The sequence below is a fragment of the Rana temporaria genome, chromosome 1 (genome assembly GCF_905171775.1).
Source record: "Rana temporaria chromosome 1, aRanTem1.1, whole genome shotgun sequence".
Taxonomy (NCBI): domain Eukaryota; kingdom Metazoa; phylum Chordata; class Amphibia; order Anura; family Ranidae; genus Rana; species Rana temporaria.
Genome location: NC_053489.1, coordinates 347,120,106 through 347,144,077, shown reverse-complemented (window position 1 = coordinate 347,144,077; position 23,972 = coordinate 347,120,106). Strand labels below are relative to the sequence as shown.

Sequence of the window (23,972 nt, the reverse complement as noted above, 5' to 3'; positions counted from 1 at the left end):
CAATAAGGCCTCTGGTAAAAATACAAGGCCAAAGGGGAGCGCATTGCACTGGAAGAGGAGTCTTTCCTGATCCTTTTACTGCAAATCTTAGGAATCTTTTTGATTCCGGATGGATCGGGATATGTAGGCAAGGATCATACAAGTCAAAAGGAGACCATGAATACCCTGGGAGTTCTCTTACTGTGTAGAGAGATTCCATCTTGAACTTCTTGTACCACAAACGCAAGTTCAGGATTAATCTGAATTTCCCTGTGTTTTTTTCCCCCTCAGAAATAAGTAGGAGAAGTTGCCTCCTTGCTTGAATCTACGGAATCAAGGTTATCCCCTTTTGACCGAGTATATCTAGTAACAGATGTCATAGCTGAGGTCTTTGTTTCGTTTTTTGAAAGAGTTGTCAGGCAAAATCTGTTTGGGGGGGGGCCAATTTGCCACTCGTGATTGATTGCCATGGCGCAAGGAAAGACCCCATTCTCCCACCAGGCAAGGAGAGTCACTGTGGTTTCTCCTTAGCCTGGGCTGGGTTTAAAAGAAGACCTTTTCTCCCAGTCACACGGTTGTTTTGCCATTCCTGCTTCCTGGGATCTTTTACTCGTGGCCACTTGAAGGGACAAAAAAAAATAAAAAATTTTTGTTGTTCATTTTCTTGGAATGGGGAAGCCCTTCTTTCCGTCTGTCTTTTTTCTCCATGAAAAGGGGAGTGTACGCAACCTGGACTTAAGAGACATCCCCGCTCCATGATTTGAGCCAAATTGCTCTCCTCGCTTTGTTTAGAAGTGCTGTCGATCTAACAGATTCTGTCAACGCATCTGCGATGTAAGCTTCCCCCTTTGTTAAGAGTCTGAAGAGCATCAAAAGTTTCATCTTCGTGTGTCTCTTTCTAGCAGTATACGCAATTGTTTCAACCAGAGGTCCAAGGTCCTGGCCACACACATAGTGGCCAGCACTGGTATGAAGTTCAAAGAGCAAGCCTCCCATGCCCTTCCACTTTCCTATACATAGGGTATTTTAAAAAACTCCCAAATCTAAGGAAAATTCAGGTTTTTGACACTTTAGCCAAGGATGCATCCAACTTGGGGCATTTGTCCTAAGACCGCTGTCCTCTTTAAATGGAAATCATCTATTTTATTTAAATGGAAATCCTTTAAAATGTTATTGGGGAAAAAAAAGTTTTCAGGTTCTTTCCATTCCCTGAGTGAGTATCATGTCTTTTAGGGTCTCATGGATTGAAAAAGGCTTAGCTTGTTTTGTTTGCAGACCTGTGTACAATTGATTGTGGACCAATAATACCTTATTCTCTTCCACTTCTAAGCCCAGTGTATCGTAAATGGCCTCCAGTATTCCCTCTGTATCTTCTGAGGGAAACAGGAATCACTGAAATTGGGGACTTTTTCCTCTTTTAGTTCTCCTTCCTCTGATTCTGAGTCAGAACTTTCTCACAGTTCTTCTAATATTCCCAAGTCCTCTACCAGTCCCATGGTCTGTGAATGTGTAGGTGGAGTAGTGCTGGAAGTACTAGGTAGAGGCTCCAGAGGTGCCTGCTTCGCTAGTTTGGAAAGATTGCATAGTTACAGCCATCTTTCTTCATTGTTTTTAATAAACTTTTGAAGAGTAAACCAGCTTAATTTTTTTTAACATATACAAGCACTCCTGACAGAGGACTTTTCTTCCAGCTAAAAGACACTTTCTTCTTTCAGGCTGCACATTTTAGGCATTTCCCATTTAGTCTCTTTGTCCTTGTACTGCACAAAAGGCTTTTAGCCAAAACCTACCTGGGAGGAGGGCCTAAAATATAAGCCCTTACACCAGCAAGCAGGCTCAAAGCCACTAGCAGGAGAGAGACAAAAAGGTGAACCAGCCACCATATTAGAGTGAAAAAGAGCCACCCAGCATATACCAATAACAATAAAGTGCAGCGCAACAACATATAAATTAAATAATAACACAATTGATGATCAGATAAAGTGTACAAAATTATATACAAATATAACTAATATTAACACAAAAAGAAATCCATAAAGTGCATCAGTGAAAAAAGTCCAAAAGGTGCTCCAAATAATGAAGTGACTGATTGTGATTAAATCTCAAAAAGCTGTGATCGACAGGAAGGTTCCTTCACCAATAGCTAAAGATGGCCCCTCACCTCAGCCATTCGACCATGGCTAGGTCACAAAACTTTTGAAAAACCTCCAAGGTAAGTGTAAGGACACGTCCAAGCTTTAAAGGTTACCAGCAGGCAGCAGACAGCTCAATACTCCCAACGACCACGGAGAAATTTTCCTTGGGTCCCTTTTCCTCTTAATGTTACTGTAAGGCCCCGTACACACGAGAGGATCGATCCGCTGGAATTTATCTGTGGACCGGTTTCATCGGATAGATCCGCTGCTGTGTACTAGGCATAAGAAGAAAGGCGTGTAGGTGTCCAATGGCAGAAGTAGATCTCAGTCAATGGATACATAGGCATTCCATAGCATGGTGGGTAGTTCAGCTGAAACTCAGCATTGCATCCAGGTCCAGCCCCTTGGGCAGCAGAGATTCTTATAACCTTTTTTCTTGTTCAATACTTTTCTTGTTTCAATATAGATAGGTAATTTGAAATACAGAAGGCGGTAGAGACTGTGTTCCTTTTTTGTCCTCCTCATGGACCTACATCACGTTTTGTTCCTGCTGGCGTCCGTTTGGAATATTTCCCGAATGTTTGGCATATCATCCATGCAGCAGAGCTCAGGGCTGAGCTACGAGCTCTCGTAGCTCAGCCCTGAGCTCTGCTGCATGGATGATATGCCAAACATTCGGGAAATATTCCAAACGGACGCCAGCAGGAACAAAACGTGATGTAGGTCCATGAGGAGGACAAAAAAGGAACACAGTCTCTACCGCCTTCTGTATTTCAAATTACCTATCTATATTGAAACAAGAAAAGTATTGAACAAGAAAAAAGGTTATAAGAATCTCTGCTGCCCAAGGGGCTGGACCTGGATGCAATGCTGAGTTTCAGCTGAACTACCCACCATGCTATGGAATGCCTATGTATCCATTGACTGAGATCTACTTCTGCCATTGGACACCTACACGCCTTTCTTCTTATGCCTAATACACAGCAGCGGATCTATCCGATGAAACCGGTCCACAGATAAATTCCAGCGGATCGATCCTCTCGTGTGTACGGGGCCTTACAGTAACATTAAGAGGAAAAGGGACCCAAGGAAAATTTCTCCGTGGTCGTTGGGAGTATTGAGCTGTCTGCTGCCTGCTGGTAACCTTTAAAGCTTGGACGTGTCCTTACACTTACCTTGGAGGTTTTTCAAAAGTTTTGTGACCTAGCCATGGTCGAATGGCTGAGGTGAGGGGCCATCTTTAGCTATTGGTGAAGGAACCTTCCTGTCGATCACAGCTTTTTGAGATTTAATCACAATCAGTCACTTCATTATTTGGAGCACCTTTTGGACTTTTTTCCACTGATGCACTTTATGGATTTCTTTTTGTGTTAATATTAGAGTTATATTTATATATAATTTTGTACACTTTATCTGATCATCAATTGTGTTATTATTTAATTTATATGTTGTTGCGCTGCACTTTATTGTCATTGATCACTATTGGGATTTCTATTTGAATTATCCTCCAGTGCTGGCTTGCATTTTTTTAAGTTTTTTGTGTATTTTCCAGCGCGGAATTTCTTCTTTATTTTTGGTATCACCCAGCATATACCATCACTCAATAACAAACAGCACCTAAAAGGACCGTCTGCCTCTAAACCCTTCCTCCGATTTGGATGTACCCTCAAAATTAAACCTGAGAGCGTGCACTTTCAGCACATTGCCATTGTAGAGCTATAGCTTGAATATGATTTGGTAAATAACTGAAATAAAACAAATTATATAATTACACACACACACACACACACAGTTAGAAAGTCTCTTACAGTTGGTTTCTTCTCCCAAAGACTCATAGCAGCAACAACAGCAGAAAGGTTTGTTTGTCTTTCTTCATCATAGTCATCTTGTGAATTACGAATTATATCTCGATAAACGGATAAGCAGTCTTCATACCGTTCCAACCTATACAGCTTAATAGTAAAAATAAAATACTATATGTAAATATATAAATTCAAATACATGCATATAGACACTGCTGATCTAGAACAGCAAATTATTTGGCTTAAGAACTGCAAACTTTCCGGATAAAGTGGGTAATGGCAAAATAAATACAAAAAAAAAACAAAAAAAAAAAAACACTTACTACTTGTCCTTGGAGTTCCTTCAGTTTATCTGTCTTGTGAGGGGTGTTTTCTATGGTTTTCAAAGCATTTTCAATCTTGTTTAACCTGTACTCACAGTATGCCTTTTCAAAGGCTATTATATCACTAGAGAAAAAAGGCAAAATAAAATATATATATTTTTTTAAATCAGCCATTTTAGAGACAGGCTGCAAAAAAGAGCAATAGTAATTTTATGACTACACACTTTGCAGTTTGACATACGTTTTCACTATTTTCTTGTAATCAATTCATATAAATGTGCATGTAAATTTGAATAAATAGGTCTTTAACTTGCATAGCTATGGTGTCTATTGATTTCCAATTAAAACTCAATAGTTTTACTCTAAAATTGTAGCATATTGCTGTAACCTAAAACCTGCAACCTTGTGGGAAAGATGCAACATTTATGACAGTATAGGATACTTGGCTTTGTGTAGCTTGTTCTTTAAAGAATTGGTCCTCTATGGCTAAAACAAAAATCACACTACACTGGCCCATATGGGTATAGATGGAAGGTGTGCTAAACCAATCTTCCAGCCAGGACTCTCCTTCAGTTCAAAGAATGTAGACCAAAACCAAAGTCTTCCATAGCCTAGAATGGTTCTGTCTCAATTTATTATCAGCATACAGTAGGTACTGCAACTAGCACCCCCTAGTGCCATGGGAAAGTGCAATGTCCTGTTGCCTATAATTACATCACCGGCTGTGACATGAAAGTGTACACTGTACATGTGTAGCTCAAAATGAACAGGACGGTGTTGTCTTTCCAGTTTTACTAAGGGGCACTGGTCCGAACAGCTGCTCTGTGCCTACAATATCCAGCCACCACAGGCTGTAGAAGATTTTGAAAAGCCTTTTTAATCTGGCCAGCGATCGTCTGTGCAAGCTAAAAGGGGTTGTAAAGGTAAAAAAAAAAAAAAAAAATAAAAAAAAAAATTCCCTAAATAGCTTCCTTTACCTTAGTGCAGTCCTCCTTCACTTACCTCATCCTTCAATTTTGCTTTTAAATGTCCTGATTACTTCTGGGAAATCCTCACTTCCTGTTCTTCTGTCTAACTCCACACATGAATGCAAGGCTTTCTCCCTGGTGTGGAAAAGCCTCTTGAGGGGGGAGGGGGCGAGCAGGAGTGTCAGGATGCCCACTAACACACAGCTCCTTTCTCTATCTGCAAAAAAGAGAGTGTCCTGACTTGCCTGCTCGCCCCCTCAAGAGGCTTTCTCCACACCAGGAAGAAAGCCTTGCATTACGGTGGTGAGTTACAGACAGAAGAACAGGAAGTGAGGATTTCTCAGAAGAAATAAGGACATTTAAAACCAAAATCAAAGGTTGAGGTAAGTGAAGGAGGAATGCACTAAGGTAAAGGAAGCTATTCAGGAAAAAAAAAATAACGTTCCTTTACAACCCCTTGGCTGGGTTATAGCCAGCCACATGCCTTTTTTGCTTGCCATCCATTTTTGAGTCCAATTGATTGAACTGGCTGTGTGGGTAGAGCGGTGTGTTTTTTTGCTGAAAAGTTAGAGCAGGTGCAGGGTGTAATGTGCAGCATGCTTATCCTTTAAAGACCCTACAAGTACAGAATACCCATTGCCCAACATGCACTCCGCTCCTAAGCTCTGCCAACACACAGCATTTTAGTGAACTGAGTGTTGTCTGTGCCCAGCATCTTTTACTAAAACTACACAAACTTTTCTATTCTTAGTTAGTATTAAAGCGGAGTTCCACCCTAAAATGGAACTTACGCTTTTTGGATTGGGTTATGGGAGCAGATACTTGTGTAATACAGACATTTTCTCCCACTTCCTGGCATAGATAGCTGCAGTACCCATGGATATCTAGGCCATGTCCAACCTCTCCTCCTTCTGGGAGACACACAGTTCCCAGAAGACAGCAGGGACCAGTGAGATTGCGCAGCTCGACTCGCGCATGCGCAGTAGGGAACCAGGAAGTGAAGCCGCAAGGCTGATTCCCTTACCGAAGATGGCGGCGCCTCCCCGAGAGCTGAGGGACACCTAGGTTTTGGGCGAGGACATCGTGGGCGCCTTGGACAGCTAAGTGTCCATATTTTTTAAAGTTAGCAGCTGCAGTATTTGCAGCTGCTGAATTAAAAAAAAAAAAAATAGAATTTGGCAGAACACCGCTTTGAAAGCAAGAAACCGCGTTAGTGTACCAACACAGATAATATAAACAAAGCAGCAGTTTGAAGTGGGATATACACAATAGATGGAAAGATGATAGAAGCTGCGCTAAATAGTCCCAAATCTTGCAGGAAAATTCTTAATGAAAACAGCATGTTATTGATCAACATATAAGATGGGATAAATCCTCTTCTCAGTGGCACCACATTGATTCCAATAAAAAAGTGCCCCACCACCCTAGGAAAAACTTGCTTATTGGATAGCACGCAAAAAAGGCATGTGGTTATAACCCAGCTAAGGCCTTTAGCTTGCACAGACAATCACTGGCTGAATGAGGGAACCATTGACAACATCATGTATGACGAAACGCGTCTTAAGGAGTGTAGGTGCTGACATCACCACTCTGTGTACTAGGACGACGGGCTTCCGTTTGCCGGCCGGCTTGTTTTTATATGCAAACTGTTTAGTGTACTGAAAGTGCAATACTTTATAAATTAAATTGATTAGACTGTATTACGCTATGGTCCGTCTTTCTTTCTGGGTCAATTGCTGGGTTTAACAGCCACAGACTTCATAGATGGTGCCAGGGCTTGGGAGATCTACAGCCATCCATCCTGGGATATTCGGCCAGTGATATTCGTCTGTGCAAGCTAAAGGCCTTGGCTAGGTTATAGCCACATGCCTTTTTTGCTTGCCATCCGGTAAACAGGTTTTTCTTAAAGCCCGTACACACGGTCGGACTTTCGGCCAACAAACTTCAAAATCCACAAGTTTTCAAATTTGTCCGATCGTGTGTACGCTCCATCGGACCAACTTTTTCGGGTTTCATCGGACCAAAAAGTTCGGTCTGCAAACGGACAAACTTTTCGGCAACAAAAGTCTGATGGTGCCTAGTCCGACCGTGTGTACAGCAAGTCATTGGACTTTTGTACAAAGTGCAAATACGCATGCTCAGAACCAATGTTAAAATTAACCAACAATAGCAGAAGTTAATCAAAGGGTGGCGGTAAAGAGCAGAAAAAAAACATGTGATGTTGGGAAAGTTTTAGAAAAGTTTGCAGAAAAGTCAGAGTGTGTGTATGCTATGGGTGTGACCGGACAACTCCCTTCAGACAAAAATCCAATTTGTTGGATGTCCGACCGTGCGTACGAGGCTTTAAAAGTGATTGGAATCACTGTGGTGCCACTGGGAAGAGGATTTATTCCATCTTATATGTTAATCAATTTCTTTTCTTAGATCTCGTAGAAATGGACTTTTGGCGGTACAAGTAATAAATGTAAAAAATCTATAAATAAATATTCGTAAAAAGGCTATACGAAGAAAATTATATACATAACTTGGTACTGGTACAGTATCAGCATATTAACTCAGTACATGTTATAAAGGAACAATACATAAAAGCTTATACTTATGCAAATACACTCATGAGAATATAGCACCAGAGAGTATAAATAAACTTTTAATCCTTGAGACTGAGTTTGATATGCGGAATGGTAAATCTTGCTTTTACTCTCGACATGTTTCATGTACAGGTCGCTTCATCAGGAGCATAGAGGTAGCTTCATCAGGAGCATAGAGGTAGCTTGAACAGGTCTCCGCAAAATTATGTGGATCAGACAGTTAGTAATAAAGTATGGTATATACAGCGCTGTTACCTGGCCAGCCTTTTGGGCATGTGGTTTAAAACACCGTTGTATATGGAGGTAAAAAGTTTGTGCCAATGCACGGTTTACTGAAGAACGGTAGTGTAAGGTAGGCGACAGGTACTTCCACGCGCTGCACGTGGAAGTGCGACACGGACATATTACCCCCTCCGTGCTCCCCTCTGGTGCCACTTTCCGGATACCAAGATATTACTGCACTCGTTAAAGGACTACCCTCCTTTCTGTGCTGGGGTGGCGATTTTTCACCTTACTTTCTCCCCCCTGTTATCCAGCGTACAAGTCTTCTAATATTTGGAGTCATACCTGACTCTGGGACACTTTAAGGGGACTTTGGATGGGGTAACCGTCGCCTACCTTACACTACCGTTCTTCAGTAAATCATGCATTGGCACAAACTTTTTACCTCCATATACAACAGTGTTTTAAACCACCTACCACATGCCCAAAAGGCTGGCTAGGTAACAGCGCTGTATATACCATATAACTAACATTTGTTCACAAAGTTATGTATATAATTTTCTTCGTATATCCTTTTTACGAATAAATATTTATAGATTTTTTTTACTTGTACAGCCAAAAGTCCATTTCCATTAGTCCAGATTAAATTCCCATTTTCATACTATTGGGACGTTGGTACACTTCAACAGTTGCATTCACAGTACTTAGTCGTCCCTGTGTTTTAAGAAAAGAAAAAGAAGACGACATTTCAGTTATACTTTAACACACAGCAGCTGTTTTGTGTGAAGAATTTCACATTTGGTGGTATAAAGTTCACAACAAACTGTCTCCCATCACAGGTGATGAAAACTACCCATATATAGTATCAGCATAGAGACAAAGGGGAGATATGCAGACTTGAGGTAAAATAAAACTCTGCAACCTGCTGTATTACAACAAACCAATGATTTAACCTGTTCACAAAGGCTGTAAGACTTTACCTGGTTAGCAGTTTAGTGTTGTTGTTAATTACAGTAAGGGCTTCTTTAAAGCTTCCATTCTGAATAAGGCAAACCACTTTACAGTGCAGCGCTTTAACATCATCCTTTGCCACCTGCAATACTGGAAGAAAAACAAAGAAAAACATAAGTTGCTACTAAACGCAAAAAAAATATACAATTTTTTATAGCAGCAAAAGACTAGAACAGTGTTACAAATTTGGGAGTTTATTCCAAATGCATAACTCATGCATGCAGACTTTTTTTTTTGCTTTTTTCGAAATAGTTGTTAGTAAAGGCAATCACAAGGGAGGAATATGTAGATTAGAATAATTAGAGCATATGTGCAGCCAAATAAATCACAAGACAGAAAAATCAGCACAAGGGCCACAACTCAAGTGTGGTACACACATGTTGAATATCTTCCAGTTCACAGAGACGATCAGCTTTTATCGAAAGAGCATGCTGGAAAATTAGCATCCGATCAGCACTTGCAGTGGCTGTAAACGTGCTCCTCTATGGAGCCGCGGTGACATTCCCGCTGACATCCGACCCGCTCTGAACAGCCAAAGTGTGACGGAGGAAAAACCTACTTTTCCATCCGTCTGGCGGATCGGGTGAACACGGACAGACGGTCCGTGTTCCTCTTATCCCCCCATAGGGGAGAGCGGAGAAAAGACAGGGCGGTCCTTGCACAGTTGATAAATAGATATGATACATGTACATAAGACCAAGTATCTCTTGACATCTAGTGGCACTCAACGCATTTCTTGGCATTACAACCATTCATTAGGAGGGTAATGATGCAATATACTAGAAAGTGGAAATGGATATCGATTGTTAAAAAATGCCGATACACTCCTGATGAATATTTGTAATGCCAAGAAACGCATCAAGGGCCACTAGATGTCGAGGTACTAGGTCTTCTTATTATGCATCATATCTATTTATTGTATTGCATGCTATGAGCAGCATATCTTAGTGTAAGTATTTTTTTCAAGAATTTGGTATGAATTTAGTTTGCAACAATAAATCATGTTCTGTAATTTCATTTTTGCATTGATCCCGTTTCTATATTGACATGGCGGGCCTCACATAAAGTCCCACAATTTCTAATTTTCTATAAACCAATATAGGGATGGAGGTCTTCCATGTGTAAGAGAGTGTGCCAGGTCACATCCAATTCACTGTTTGATATTAAGGCCGTTTTTTTTTTTTTTTTTTTTAAACAAAAGGTTGTACTAATCTGATCTGTGCAATGATGTTGCACTAAATGGTCCCTTGCCTCTTTGGCACATGCATACGCCTGAGCTAGCCTGTGTGCATCAATAAAACACACGCTGCCCCCTGCCCACAGGAGGTTGTCTGACAGCAGCAGTAGCCTATGGCTCTTGCTACTCTTAGTGTCTCCTATGAATATAGGAAGATGGGAGAGTGGTTCTGCAGCCAGGATGGACCTAAAGCAGCAAGATGAGTCCAGTAAGTGTTTAGGGATGGGTGTGAGTAGGACAGTTAGTGTTTTTTTCCCCCCTTTTACCTTAAAGTGGTTGTAAATCTTAGACATGAAATCTGGACAAAGCATATGCCTCTTTAGTATGCACTTGTCTCAATTAAGCTCACCTAGGTCCACTGCTTTATCACTCTGCCCTCATCATGAATACCTTCTGACAAGTTTTACTGACACCAAGAGAAAAATGGTGACAGAGGAGGGAGCTCAAGCTGGTTGACAGCCTCAGCTCTGTTCCTGTGTGAAGGGTGTGTGTGTGTGTCCCTTCCCTCCAATCAGCTCTCAGACCTCTCCTTACTGAGCTCTACAGATTATAACTTCAGCTCTCTGCTCCCTTTTCTGAACTGTCAAACAAGCTTTATAAAATTCAACTATTTGAACAAATGAAGACTACAGATAGACAGGTCCAACTTATGTAGGAGGATTTGTTTTATTGCCGTGTATCACCTGAGGCCAGTGACATCACTGGATAATGGTTTACACAAACTTTAACCACTTAAGACCCAGACCAAAATGCAAGTAAAAGGACCTGGCCAGTTTTTGCGATTCGGCACTGCGTCGCTTTAACTGACAATTGCGCGGTCAGCTCCCAAACAAAATTGGCGTCTTTTTTTCCCCCCACAAATAGAGCTTTCTTTTGGTGGTATTTAATCACCTCTGCGGTTTTTATTTTTTGAGCTATAAACAAAAATAGAGAGACAATTTTTTAAAAAAAATGCAATATTTTTTCCTTTTTGCTATAATAAATATCCCCCAAAAATATATATATATATAAAAAAAAACTTTTTTTCCCCCTCAGTTTAGGCCGCATTCTTCTACCTATTTTTGGTAAAAAAATAAATAAAAAAAAAACGCAATAAGCGTTTATCGATTGGTTTGCGCAAAATGTATAGGGTTTACAAAATAGGGGATGGTTCTATTGCATTTGTATATTAAAAAAAATTTTTTTTTACTACTAATGGCGGCGATCAGCTTTTTTTTCGTGAGCGCGACATTATGGCGGACACTTCGGACAATTTTGACACATTTTTGGGACAATTGTAATTTTCACAGCAAAAAAATTCTATAAAAATGCATTGTTTACTGTGAAAATGACAATTGCAGTTTGGAACTTAACCACTAGGGGGCGCTGAAGGGGTTAAGTGTGACCTCATATACGTTTCTAACTGTAGGGGGGCGGGGCTGGACGTGTGACATCATTGATCATGTTTCCCTATATTAGGGAACACATGATCAATGACAGCGCCACAGTGAAGAACGGGGAAGGCCTTCTCGTCCACATCAGTGCCTGACCTCACAAATGCGCTTCTGGAAGAATGATCAAACATTCCCATAGACAAACTCCTAAACCTTGTGGACAGCCTTCCCAAAAGAGTTGAAGCTGGTATAGCTGCAAAGGGCGGGCCAACTTAATATTGAACCCTACGGACCAAGACCGGGATGCCATTAAAGTTCATGTGCGTGTAAAAGCAGGTGTCCCTTCTTTTAGCAATATAGTGTATGTGAACCGAGCCTCAAGTAGAAACAAGCCCATCAATTTAATTTAATTTAAAAAAACAGTTGCATGCCTAGATTATGCCAGGAATATAACTGTCATTGGTTGTGCTCTCAACCAAACTGTCAACCCATCAAATGACTGGTATCATAACTGATCACATGTGCAGCAATTTGACAGTTGAAGATCAAATAAAGACTAAGGGCCAGATCCACAGCCAGCGGGTGTAACTTAGGCCCCTTTCACATGTCCGTTCCGCCTGTCCGTTCATTACAAGTCCGTTAACGGACTTGTAATGAATCCCTATGGGAACTCGTCCGTTAGCGGATGGAGCATCCGCTAGCGTCCGCATCCGGTTTTCGGACGGAAGAAACCCCTATTTTTCTTCCGTCCGGCGGAGCGGAACTGATGCAGACGGACACACGGTCCGTCTGCATCCGGTTCCCCATAGGGCAGAGCGGAGCTGAGACAGGGCGGTCCCCGCACTGTGTGCGGGGACCGCCCTATCCGCCGAGAGCTCAGCGGGGGTCCCCGCTGAGCCGACGGAGCGGAAAAAGAAACTGACAGGACGTGTGAAAGGACCCTAAAATATTCGTATTTAAGTTACACTGCCAGAAAATTTCTACCTAAGTGCCCGATCCACAAAGCACTTACCTAGAAATTTTCTGCGGTGTAACTTAAATCTGGCCGGCGCAAGGCGTGCCCAATCTAATGGGGCGAGTCCCATTTAAATTAGGCGCGCTTCCGCGCCGGACGTACTGCGCATGCTCCCGACGCGATTTTCCCGACGTGCATTGCGCGAAATTACATTGCGCCGAGTTTTGTGAATCGCGCCGGGCAAAAAAAGTTGTGTCGGGAAAAAAAAGAAAATTTTAAAAAAATTGGACAGCCTCACGGGAAAGAAGGGTCTACTTTTACATGGTGTACTAACTTTACACTTTGTAAAAGTAGCCCTAATTTTGCGTTTGCAAAACTAACAACTTATGGAGACTTCACGAAGGGAAACCGCTTCGTGGATCTCCGTAAGTGCTAATTTGCATACCCGACGCGGAATTTCGACGAGAAATGCCCCCCAGCGGCGGCCGCGGTACTGCATCCTAAGGTCTGACAGTGTAAAACTTTTACACCGGCCGGATCTTAGGAATATCTATGCGTAACTGATTCTGTGAATCAGTTGCATAGATAGAAACAGGGATACGACGGCGTATCAGTAGATACGCCGGCGTATCCCTTTTGTGGATCTGGCCCTAAGATTGCAGCTTCCTTGGCTGAAGATGATAGGAGTATTTATTCCCACTTTTAGGCTGCTTTCACACTGGGCCGGTGGGGGGGCGACATCGCTGGCTTCCTGGACAGGCAAGTGGCCTTATTAAAGCGGGAGTGAACCTCCGCTTTTTGGATCCCTCCCCCCCTCCGGTGACACATTTGGCACCTTTCAGGGGGGAGGGGGGGGTGCAGATACCTGTCTGAGACAGGTATTTGCACCACTTCCAGGTCTGATCCCCGCGGGGAATCCAGCCTGCGACGTCACTCACCCCTGCTGTCCTCTGGGAAACACTGTTCCCAGGAGAGAGCGGGGACTAGTGACGGCACGCCGCGATCCTCGCGCATGCGCAGTAGGGAATCGGGCAATGAAGCCGTCAGGCTTCACTTCCCGATTCCCTCACCGAGGATGGCGGTGGAAGCAGCCAAGGACCGAGCAATTGCTCAGCCTCGGCTGCTGACATCGCGGGCACGCTGGAACGGTAAGTGCCCATTTTTTAAAAGTCAGCAGCTGCCGTATTTGTAGGTGCTGACTTTTTTTTTTTTTTTTAAATCGTCGGAACCTCCGCTTTAAAAGTCAGCAGCTACAGTGTTTGTAGCTGTTGACTTTAAAAAAAAAATGTTGTGACTGGAACTCCGCTTTAAAAGGGTTGTAAAGGTAAAAAAAAAAAAAAAAAAAAAAAAAAAAAGACACAGCTCCTTTCTCTATCTGAAACGTAGAGAGCGTCCTGACTCTCCTATAGTCCAAGGGAGGGGGCGAGCATGACACTCCACACCAGGGAGAAAGCCTTGCATTACTATGTGTAGTTACAGACAGAAGAACAGGAAGTGAGGATTTCTCAGAAGAAATAAGGACATTTAAAAGCAAAAATCGAAGGATGAGGTAAGTGAAGGAGGACTGCACTAAGTTAAAGGAAGCTATTTAAGGAAAAAAAGTTTTCCCTTTACAACTCCTTTAAGTGCTTCCGAAGTGCAGCACATTCATTCCAATGGGCAGGGGTGGTGTAGGAGCGCTGTATACAGTGCTCCTACACTTCCCCAAAGATGCTGCTTGCAGGACTTTTGTTCCCGTCCTACAAGTGCACCGCCCCAGTATGGAAGCACTCGGGCTTTAACACTGGGGAGGCATGGGAGGCAGTTTTCAGGCGCTATTTTTAGCACTAAAACGCCTGAAGTGTGAAAGTAACCTTAAAGCGGAACTAAACCCAGCGATTTTACAGTTTTCCAAAACAGTTATATTCAAGGCATCAAGGAATTGAGCTGTCAAGCCAAACATCTGGTGTCATAACTGATCAAATGTGCAGCACCATGGAAACTGCAGAACAAACAGATGACTTAAAGAGGAAGTAAACCCTGATGGGTTTTACTTCCTCTCTATTTCGCTGCAAAGGTAAAGCATAATGGGCTACTATGTATCGCATAGTAGCCCATTATTGTCACTTACCTGAAACCGAAGCCTGCAATGTCACTGTTGTCCCAACTAGCATCCATCTTCATCCCTCTTTCTTTTGGGGCCGCGAACTCCCGCTCTGTGACTGACCGGAGCCGCCAGTGATGGCACGACCTCCTTTAGAAAACGGCACGATCACTGTTTATAAAGTGCGCCTGCGCCGTTGAAATCGGTGCACGTCTCCATTGTAAATATCTCCTAAACTGTGGAGGTTTAGGAGATGGTTCTTAAAGTAGTTGTACACCCTGGAACTATTTTAGGGAAAAGCAGCCTTTGTCGTGATCAGATTGCGTTCAAATGGAGAAGCCAGCATCCAGCACCAGTGGCTATAAAGCCCAAAAAATGTACAAGTGCATGTGTTTGGTTGAGAATTACGTGAGAATAATGTGGACAACTCACAGAGTAGGATCCGGTCATACTGCAGGGAGCAGATCTGTTTTTTCCCCAGCAGATTACATGGTGAAGGTGGTATTGTAAATAAAATCCTCAAAGCTTCATCTTTCATAAAGTCTGCAGAAGTCCTCCACACTTCATGACACATAATGCAGGGCAGTCTAGGCATGATGTGACTTCCCAGTGACTCTGCAGTAAGCAGAAGTACATAGGAAGGAGAATGTGTTTCACTATTTCATTTTCTAAAAATGTATGTTCTATAAACAAATGTGTAATCTGTGCTTCAGTAAAACCATACCCACAGATCAATGTTTACCTGTCACAAGCCTTACAAACACATGGGACAGTGCCGGCTGCCCTTACTTACTCTTATTGATAGACTTCAGAGCCCTTGTGAAGTCCCCGTTCTGTCCCGCTTTATTCACATCACTCCACAGAGACGCCAGGGCACCGGAGCCTGCTGCGGCCCCGGAATTCGCCATCTTCAGCCTCTGGAATAGTACGGGCACGTAAAGTAACGATGGGGAGAACGTCTAGTAATGATGACGTCAAGTTCGCGACAACACCTCACTCCATGTTTGTTGAGGGCAGGAACTGCGCTAAACTGAAGAACTATCCATATATATGATACACTTTGCTTTGCGTTTTAAACCTACGTGAGAGTTACAGGTATATCAACCGACTGAGCTACGTTGACTTAATATTTGTCGTGCTATATTTCAGTCATTCGTCTGCATGGGTTGCCTTGACCTCAGCAAAGATGGCAGCTGAAGATTCAATTTTCCGAGCAAGCGCTCGCGACTGACACGTTTCAGCAGAGGCTGATGGGCGGGGCCTTGTTGTACATACACGCCCTTCCGCTTCCTGAACTATGATATTATGCGCATGGTTTATGGAGATTGTTTTCCGTTCTCTGTGTTGATAGCGTTCGATTTTTTTGTTTTAAATAAAATCAACAGCAGCACCTTTGTGTAACTTACATACGTGTAAAGGAGTGTGTCGAGTGATACTCGACCATTGCCATCTAGTTTGCCTAAAACTGACTAGGGATCGCTAGTCAATATTCTCAAGGTGAAAAGGAATGAATCCCGTATATAGGGTTTTCTCCCTCACATGAAGGGGCAATTCATATATAGAAGCAGACATATTGGAGATAATTACTAAAAAGTGTCTTCTATTGTAACTCATTCCAGTGCCTATAACAACCAATCAGTTTCTAGCTTTTATTTGTTCCTTACAGATTAAAAACCGATTGGCTGTGCTGCAGCGGAGACAAAGCTTTTTTTATTAATTCTTCCCATTGCGTATAGAAGACATTCTTATTTACGGGGTCCAGTGTTACCAGCAAAGGCTCTGTAGAACTAGGGGAATGTGTTGGGTACGCGGACTAGACACAGAAAGTGGGATATGTTCTCAGTTATGTGGAACAATGATGAAATGTAAAACATGGGTAATGCCGCGTACACACCATCACTTTATGTGATGAAAAAAAACGACGTTTTTAAAAACGTCACTTTAAATGACCGTGTGTGGGGGAAAACGTCGTTTTATGTCTTGTGAAAAACGACAAAAAAAAATTGAAGCATGCTTCAATTTTATGTGTCGTTTTTCAAAATGTCGTTTTTTACTTCACAGAAATTGACCGTGTGTAGCAAAAAACAACGTTTAAAACGACGTTTTTACACCCGCGCATGCCCAGAAGCTAGTTATGAAGCGAGCTTCAATGGAAAAACGTGGTGAACGTAACCTCGCTTTGCTAGAACATTGTGAGAAAAACGATGGTGTGTAGGCAACTTCGTCTTTGAAAATTGAAGTTTCAAAAACGTCGTTTTATACTTCACAGAAAATGTCGTTTTTTTCATCACATAAAGTGATGGTGTGTATGCGGCATTAGGCTTCATGTACACTGGACGTTTAACTGCGCCTGAATGATTTAACTTGACAGCTAGAAACCGGCATCTAAAAACGGCCGCTTAGCCGCAAATTACATGCTTCGTTTAGCCGCGTTTGCTTCTAGAAGCGTTTAAAATTATTATTTTGATGTTAAAATGAAAAACGTCTGTAAAAGAAACGCTGCTAAACACAAGTTACCGCGTTTGGCGCTTGAAATGCCTCTAAACACAGCTTCTGAACGCATTTCTTTGGCTTTGTGTACTTGGGACGTTGTTCAACCTCCCCTGAACTATTTAACTTGACATCTAGAAACCGACGTCTAAAAATGGCCGCTTAGCCGCGTTGACATGCCACGTTTAGTTGCATTTGCGTTTTTTTTGTTAAAATGAAAAACGTCTGTAAACTAAATGTGAGTTACTGCGTTTAGCGCTTGAAATGCTTCTAAACACAGTTTCTGAACTGCCTAGAAATGACCATAAACAACCCTGGGCCATATTCTGAGTAAAGTTACGATGGAGTATCTCAGGATACTCCGTCGTATCTCTCTTTTTTGACCCGCGTATCTATGCGAGTGATTATTAGAATCATTTTCGCATAGATACACTGAAGATCCGACATATGTAAGTCACTTACACTGTCGGATCTTAAATGTAATTACTCCGCCGGCCGCTAGGTGGCGTTTACGTTCAGGTCTCATTTGTTTATGCAAATGAGCCTGATACGCCGATTCCCGAACTAATTTGCGTCGCGTAACCGTCGCTAACGTCGTTTGCGTAAGGTTACCCCTGCTATATGAGGGGTAACCTTACGCCAGTCCCACGTAGGCCATGTTAAGTATGGTGTCGGGTCCGCGTCGTGTTTTCCCGTCGGGTACGTCGTTTTACTAAGTCGTACTTGAATACGACTTTACGTCAATGACGCACACGTCGGCGTCATTGACGTTTTCCGCCGAGAACTGGAGCATGCGCACTGGGCTATTTTAAGCCCGGCACATGCGCAGTTCGTTAGAATCGGGGGCGCGCTTAATTTAAATAGAAGCCGCCCCCTTGGAGATACGCGGGGATACGCCGGGCCAAATACACTCCGCCGCCCCAAACTACGGAGCAAGTGTTTGGGGAATACAGCACTTGCTCCTGTAGGTTGGGGCGGCGGAGTGTAAATGGCTTACGCGCCTCCCGCCGGAATTATACGAGAATATGAATGAATGAAAAAAACTTATGAAAAAAAATGAATGAATGAATGAAAACTTATATAGCGCAGCACATGCGAATTTAATCGCCTCTGGCCCCATGTGTACGTGTACTGATAAGATATCAGAGGAGAGTTCAGGAGCAGTTGATAAAAATGCCCAACTGCTCCTAAACGTCAGTTTACCAGCAGCAGTGTACATAAGGCCACCCACAATTTTTTTTTTTTAAAGTGGAACTTTAGTCAGAAAATTAAAGTAGAGGTCCAGCTGTAAATTTTTTTTTTTTAAAAGTCAGTAGCTACAAAAACTGTAGCTGCTGACTTTTAATAAGCACACTTACCTGTCCAGGGTGCCCGCGATGTCGGCCGCCCGAGGCCGATCCGTCCATTTGATCGGGTCACGGTGCCGCCATTTAAACTAAGGGAAACAGGCAGTGGAGCCTTGCGGCTTCACTGCTCATTTCCCACTGCGCATGCGCGAGTCGTGTGACGCTTTGTGAATGGCTGGCTGTCTTCAAGGACACACACAGGTCCCAGAAGACAGCGTGCCCAAATGTCCCAGAAGACAACACGAGGAGGACAAGAATGAAGACTACCGCCGAATAGGAAGTGGCAGATTAGGACGATCTGCCTAGCAACAGCCATTGCTGGTAAGTATAAAAAAGAAATGTTTTCACATTTTTTGGAGCGTTTTTGTCAATTTTTTTAAATTTTTTTAGGGTTCCGCTTTAAGTCCTGCTAGATCACTTCAGGCTGGTCCCTTTTGCAGGTATAGCTATGGAAAACAATACAAACAAGTACCTATAATACTGTGTAAAATCCACTAATACACTATCACATCCTGCTCTGCACATGCTCAGTTTCTCTCCATTTTTAGGCACTGCCAAGTTTGTAGAGGCTGATCTGATGACAGCCTTAAATTAGAATTATACACTCCTATTCTTCACAGCTAAGGAAGCTGCTTCTGTTTGAATTGCAACTGCCATTGTGCTGCACATGTGTTTAGTATGGATGAGCCGAACACCCCCGGTTTGGTTCGCAGCAGAAAATGCGAACAGGCAAAAAATTTGTTCGAACACACGAACGCTGTTAAAGTCTATGGGACACGAACGGTAAAAATCAAAAGTGCAAATTTTAAAGGCTAATATGCAAGTTATTGTCATAAAAAGTGTTTGGGCGTTGGATGCGCAGATAGTCATTAAACTTGTCATAAACTTTGCTCGCATCCCATAACTTGTTAAATATGTCGACAAATGCTGTACTTTTTTTTTTTTTTCTATATTCCTGATTGCATGCTAGTTCTGATTATTAATGCTGTAAAACCTACTGTTTTTTTCCAGACTCCTTGTCCTAATGTAATGTAAACCTTATTTTGTTTACCAATAAAATTAATTATGGAAAAAAAAAAAAAAAAAAAAAATGCAGTTTTAATGAGGACATACAGTCTCCTAACCCAAATTGTAATAAAAGTATCTTCTTGATTCTCAAAAAAAAAAAAAAAGTGTTTGGGGGCCTGGGTCCTCCCCCAGGGGACATAATTCAATGTAAATTCATTTCACAAAGAAAAATTGTGAAAATGTTAAACTTTTTCTTTGTGACCCCTTACCAATTCACATTATTTCCGATAAGCCCACCGCCCGCAGACCCCCACAACCACCGGGCAAGGTTTGTGGGGATAAGGCCCTTGTCCCCATCAACATGGGGACATCCTCCCCATGTTGAAGGCCTGGTACGGTTCAGGAAGGGGGGGGAGCCCTCTCTCCCCCCCTCTTTTCCTGTGGCCTGCCAGGTTGCGTACTCGGATAAGGGTCTGGTATGGATTTTGGAGGGGGGGGCCACCATGCTTTTTTTTTTTTTCTCTTAATAGTCATACCAAACCCAAAGGGCATGGTAATGGACTAAGGGGGAACCCATGCTATTTTTTTCTATGACATTGATCTGTATTGCCGGGACCCGACAATTCATTATAGCCACGAGTAGTTTTAAATTACTATTTTTCCTTTAGAAATGTCATTTTGTGCATGGACTTTTCTAAGCACGGGAAACATGCACTACTTTACAGGCATACTATACACACCCCCCCCCCAGGTACGGAGTTTAAAGGAATATTTAACTTTTATTGTTTCACTTTAAGCATTATTAAAATCACTGCTCCCGAAAAAACGTCAGTTTTTAAAACTTGTTTTTGCATTGATACGTGTCCCCTGGGGCAGGACCCAGGTCCCCAAACACTTTATATGACAATAACTTGCATATTAACATTCAAAATGAGCACTTTTGATTTCTCCCATAGACTTTTAAAGGGTGTTCCGCGGCTTTTCGAATTTGCAGCGAACACCCCAGAACGAGCGAACAGGCAATGTTCGAGTTGAACTCATGTTCGATTCGAACAGATAGCCTATCCCTAGTGATCAGTTATGACACCAGCCATTTAATGATTGATAGTTTGGTTGAGGACACAAACAAATGTGACAGTTTGCATTTCCAGGAATGTAACTGTTTTTTGAAACCACTAAATTGATGGGTTTAGTATTATTTTCTGCTGGGGCTTTGGGTTTCAGCAAAATGGCAGCCTCCAGCAAGAAGAAACAGGAGCAATGCTAGAGGCAATGAGGATTGGATGTTTCTAGCTAAAGAACTGTAACGGAACCCCAAATGGGACAGGGGTTAACGCCGTTTAAGATATTCCATTCCGAACCCAAGACAGGTTATCGACACTCCACAATCCGGCGAACACGACCCATACGGATTCCCCCAGAAACAAGACACACAGCTCTGTTCTCTGGTTCAAAACGAATAGACTCTTTAATGAGAAACTCAGGTTCTTCTTTATATACAGTCAGTAACAAAAAATGAACAATAACTCAACTCCATCCACCACATGACACAAGGAGCTCAATACACATATTTTTGGTAGACCTTGTGGCACAGCTCTTGATCTAATTTACATGAGCTAATTAACTAATCATTTAGCCAGACAAGGTGACTCTGAGATATGACCTTTCAAGATAGACATCTGCTATACAATACACATTCCTTTAGTATACATCATTTACATGAGCTAATTAACTACAGCTGATAAGTCAGACATCTGACCTTTAGACTGTGTTAACTCACAATCCACATTTATCATCAATAGAACTTCACACAATACAGTGTCCATTAGCACAACACAATGGAAGGTTCTTAGGAGCCATACTAAGATTCATTTACATCACAGTAGCAGACGACATTAACACCTAACAGTCGATGTTCCCACATTGAATGAGTCACTCTTTCAATTAACCTGTAGAGTTCAGAATCAACAGTAGCATAGTAGCCCATTATGCTTTACCTTTGCAGGGAAATAAAGAGGAAGTAAAACCCATCAGGGTTTAATTCCTCTTTAAAGGGAGGTTCAATTTGGGGTAAGCTTTCCCCCAATATTTTTGCTACCCCTAATGTTCAGGAAGATCATCCAGGACCAAGCAGAAATAACTTTGATAGCCTCATTGGTCCAAAAAGGAGCCGGGTCTCCACTCTGAAGTCTCTGGTAGTCAGTTCTCCCTGGATTCTACAGTATTGTCGGGAATTATCATAGGCCCAGGTGTTCCATCTAAACTGAATTGAAAATTGCAAAAATATGGACTTTCTGTGGTGCATAAGGAACTTCCAAACAATGTTTTCTTTTATTGAATTACAAAATCTTTATTAAATAGAATTAACAAAATTGTGGAGAAGTTTAAAAGATCATTCCTGTATAATTCTACCAGCACTAGAATGTGCAATTTACCCAAAAGAACAAACTTCTCCTAGGTTACCAAAATTCAAGATGTAGAAAACAAATCATCAAGATAACATCTTTAATGCCTATATTAAACATCATGGGATATCCAAAGGGATTCTCTACGGGTTTTGCAGATTATTAGCAAGTTTTTCAGGAGTGAAGAGTGGAGAGTGCTGATATATCTTTAATTCAAAAATTAAAACATGGATACATTACACCAAACAACTTTTTCAATATAACAATGAGATATAACTGAAGTATTCGATTACAAAATACACACCAATTTAAAACATGCTCACTGTGATTAAGCAAAGCAACTCCGCAACTGCAAACCTGGACCAGTCAAAGGTTTCCCCATGGGCAGGGGAGCCCTAAAAGGTAGGAGAAGCCAAGTGAAGGAAAGGAAGACACATAAAAAAAGCTCCTAGAATTAAACTAAGTTTGTATTATATGGAACTAACCTGGAACTTACTCTCATCTTGCAGCTCACTAGTAACCTTTTGAGAGAAGATAAGTTTAAACCTGTCCCAAAATATGCATACACTGTATATCCATTATATCGTTAGTAACAAATTGTCTCCAACAACAGGGCTACTACTCCCGTGTCGCAATCACGTGCATTGCACGGCATTAATGGGTTTAAATCAGATGGTGAGAAGGCAACATATTGCCTCCTCACCACCTGTCAAATACACTTGGATTGCTCTTCAGAGGAGCAGCAGCGCTGGCTACACTTGTGAATGAGCCCTTAGTTGCATTTGGCTGCGGCACCCTTAGGGCTCGTGCACACATAAAGTTGGGGGTTGGTAAAACCCTGTGGTTGAGTTTACCATCCCCAATTCTTACCCCTTCTAGCTGCTGAGGCAGAAGCCAAAGGAGTGCACATGCCACAGCAGAAATTAAATCCTCTGTTTCTTTTGGTGGGTGCTACTGCCTGCCAATCACAACCCATTTGAACAAATGAGGCCACTCTGCAAGCACTCTGCAACTGCATGCTCCTGCGGTGTCCAAGAGGTTAAAGCAGGTGGTGAGAAAGCAACAATGCTGCCTGCTTTAAAACCTTGTTTGCTGTAATGCACAAGGCTGCAGGGCATTTGCAGTGTGTCCTCATTCGCTTCAATGGCAGCTACTACACCCACCAACCATGGCAGGGCATGCAACTCTAGCTGCGGTTGTGGCATGTGTACACCCCCGGCCACTGCAGCTAAAGGGGGTGCGGTTGGGGCAGGGGTGGTAAAAAAAATAAGTATTTCTGGAAGCTCACCAAACTGCTGCATTTAGAAAGTGCCCCTTCACATACTTGACGGGTGAGCCTGACGTGCAACGGGAAGGCCTGGCTTACAACAACGGTTCGAGGGCCACCGATGTTGTAACAGTGGCTACAAGAGCCTGGCGGTGTATGGGTGCAGGGAATGTGTCACCAGGGTGGGCCAGCAGGTTAACACCAGGTATAGTCAGTTCAGCTGATGCAGACAGCAAACAGGAGCAGGAAGCTGGTATATGCAGAGCAGAGGAAACACTGGATGCGTGGTCAAAAAAGCCAGGTTTTGCAACAGGATATCAAGCAGTGGAGAGGTAAGCGTAGTCACCAAGGCAAGCCAAGGTCAGGATAACAGAGAGCACACATAGTCAGAACAAGCAGAGTTAAACACAGGAATCAGATCAGGATCTCAGGAACAGGTTTTCACAGGTACAAGCTGCAGATCAGACAGCAAAGTCTCTGTGCAGCTGAGGTGTTTAAATAGTAAGTCTTTGGCGTCAGTCTCACTGGTGTGCACGGCTGCTTCCAGGTAGAAGACCAGCTGTCAAAACTCAGCAGCGATGTCAGGGGTGGGCGGCACCGATCAGCTATAAAACACCAGCCAATGGGTTAATAATTGGGATAGCCACTACATTTTACTGGCTGGTGTTTGATAGCTGCTCGGTCCCGCCCACCCCCGACATCACCGCTCGGTTTGACAGCTGGAATCCCTGGAAGCAGTTACATTACCTGACAGTTTAACACACTGAGTGACTCTTGCAA

At 42.6% G+C, this 23,972-nt stretch overlaps 1 protein-coding gene across 1 annotated transcript in view; it reads right to left on the bottom strand.

The window, feature by feature from the left end:
* SRP72 (signal recognition particle 72) overlaps positions 1-15,675 on the bottom strand; it is a 45,337-nt gene extending 29,662 nt beyond the window's left edge. The window contains exons 1-4 of the mRNA XM_040362046.1: positions 15,470-15,675; positions 8,998-9,118; positions 4,240-4,363; positions 3,923-4,066 (exon numbers count right to left, since the gene is read on the bottom strand). Of these exons, the coding sequence (XP_040217980.1) occupies positions 3,923-4,066; positions 4,240-4,363; positions 8,998-9,118; positions 15,470-15,584 (504 nt within the window). The 5' untranslated portion in view covers positions 15,585-15,675. The remainder of the gene's footprint in view (positions 1-3,922; positions 4,067-4,239; positions 4,364-8,997; positions 9,119-15,469) is intronic.
* Positions 15,676-23,972: the final 8,297 nt, after the last annotated feature.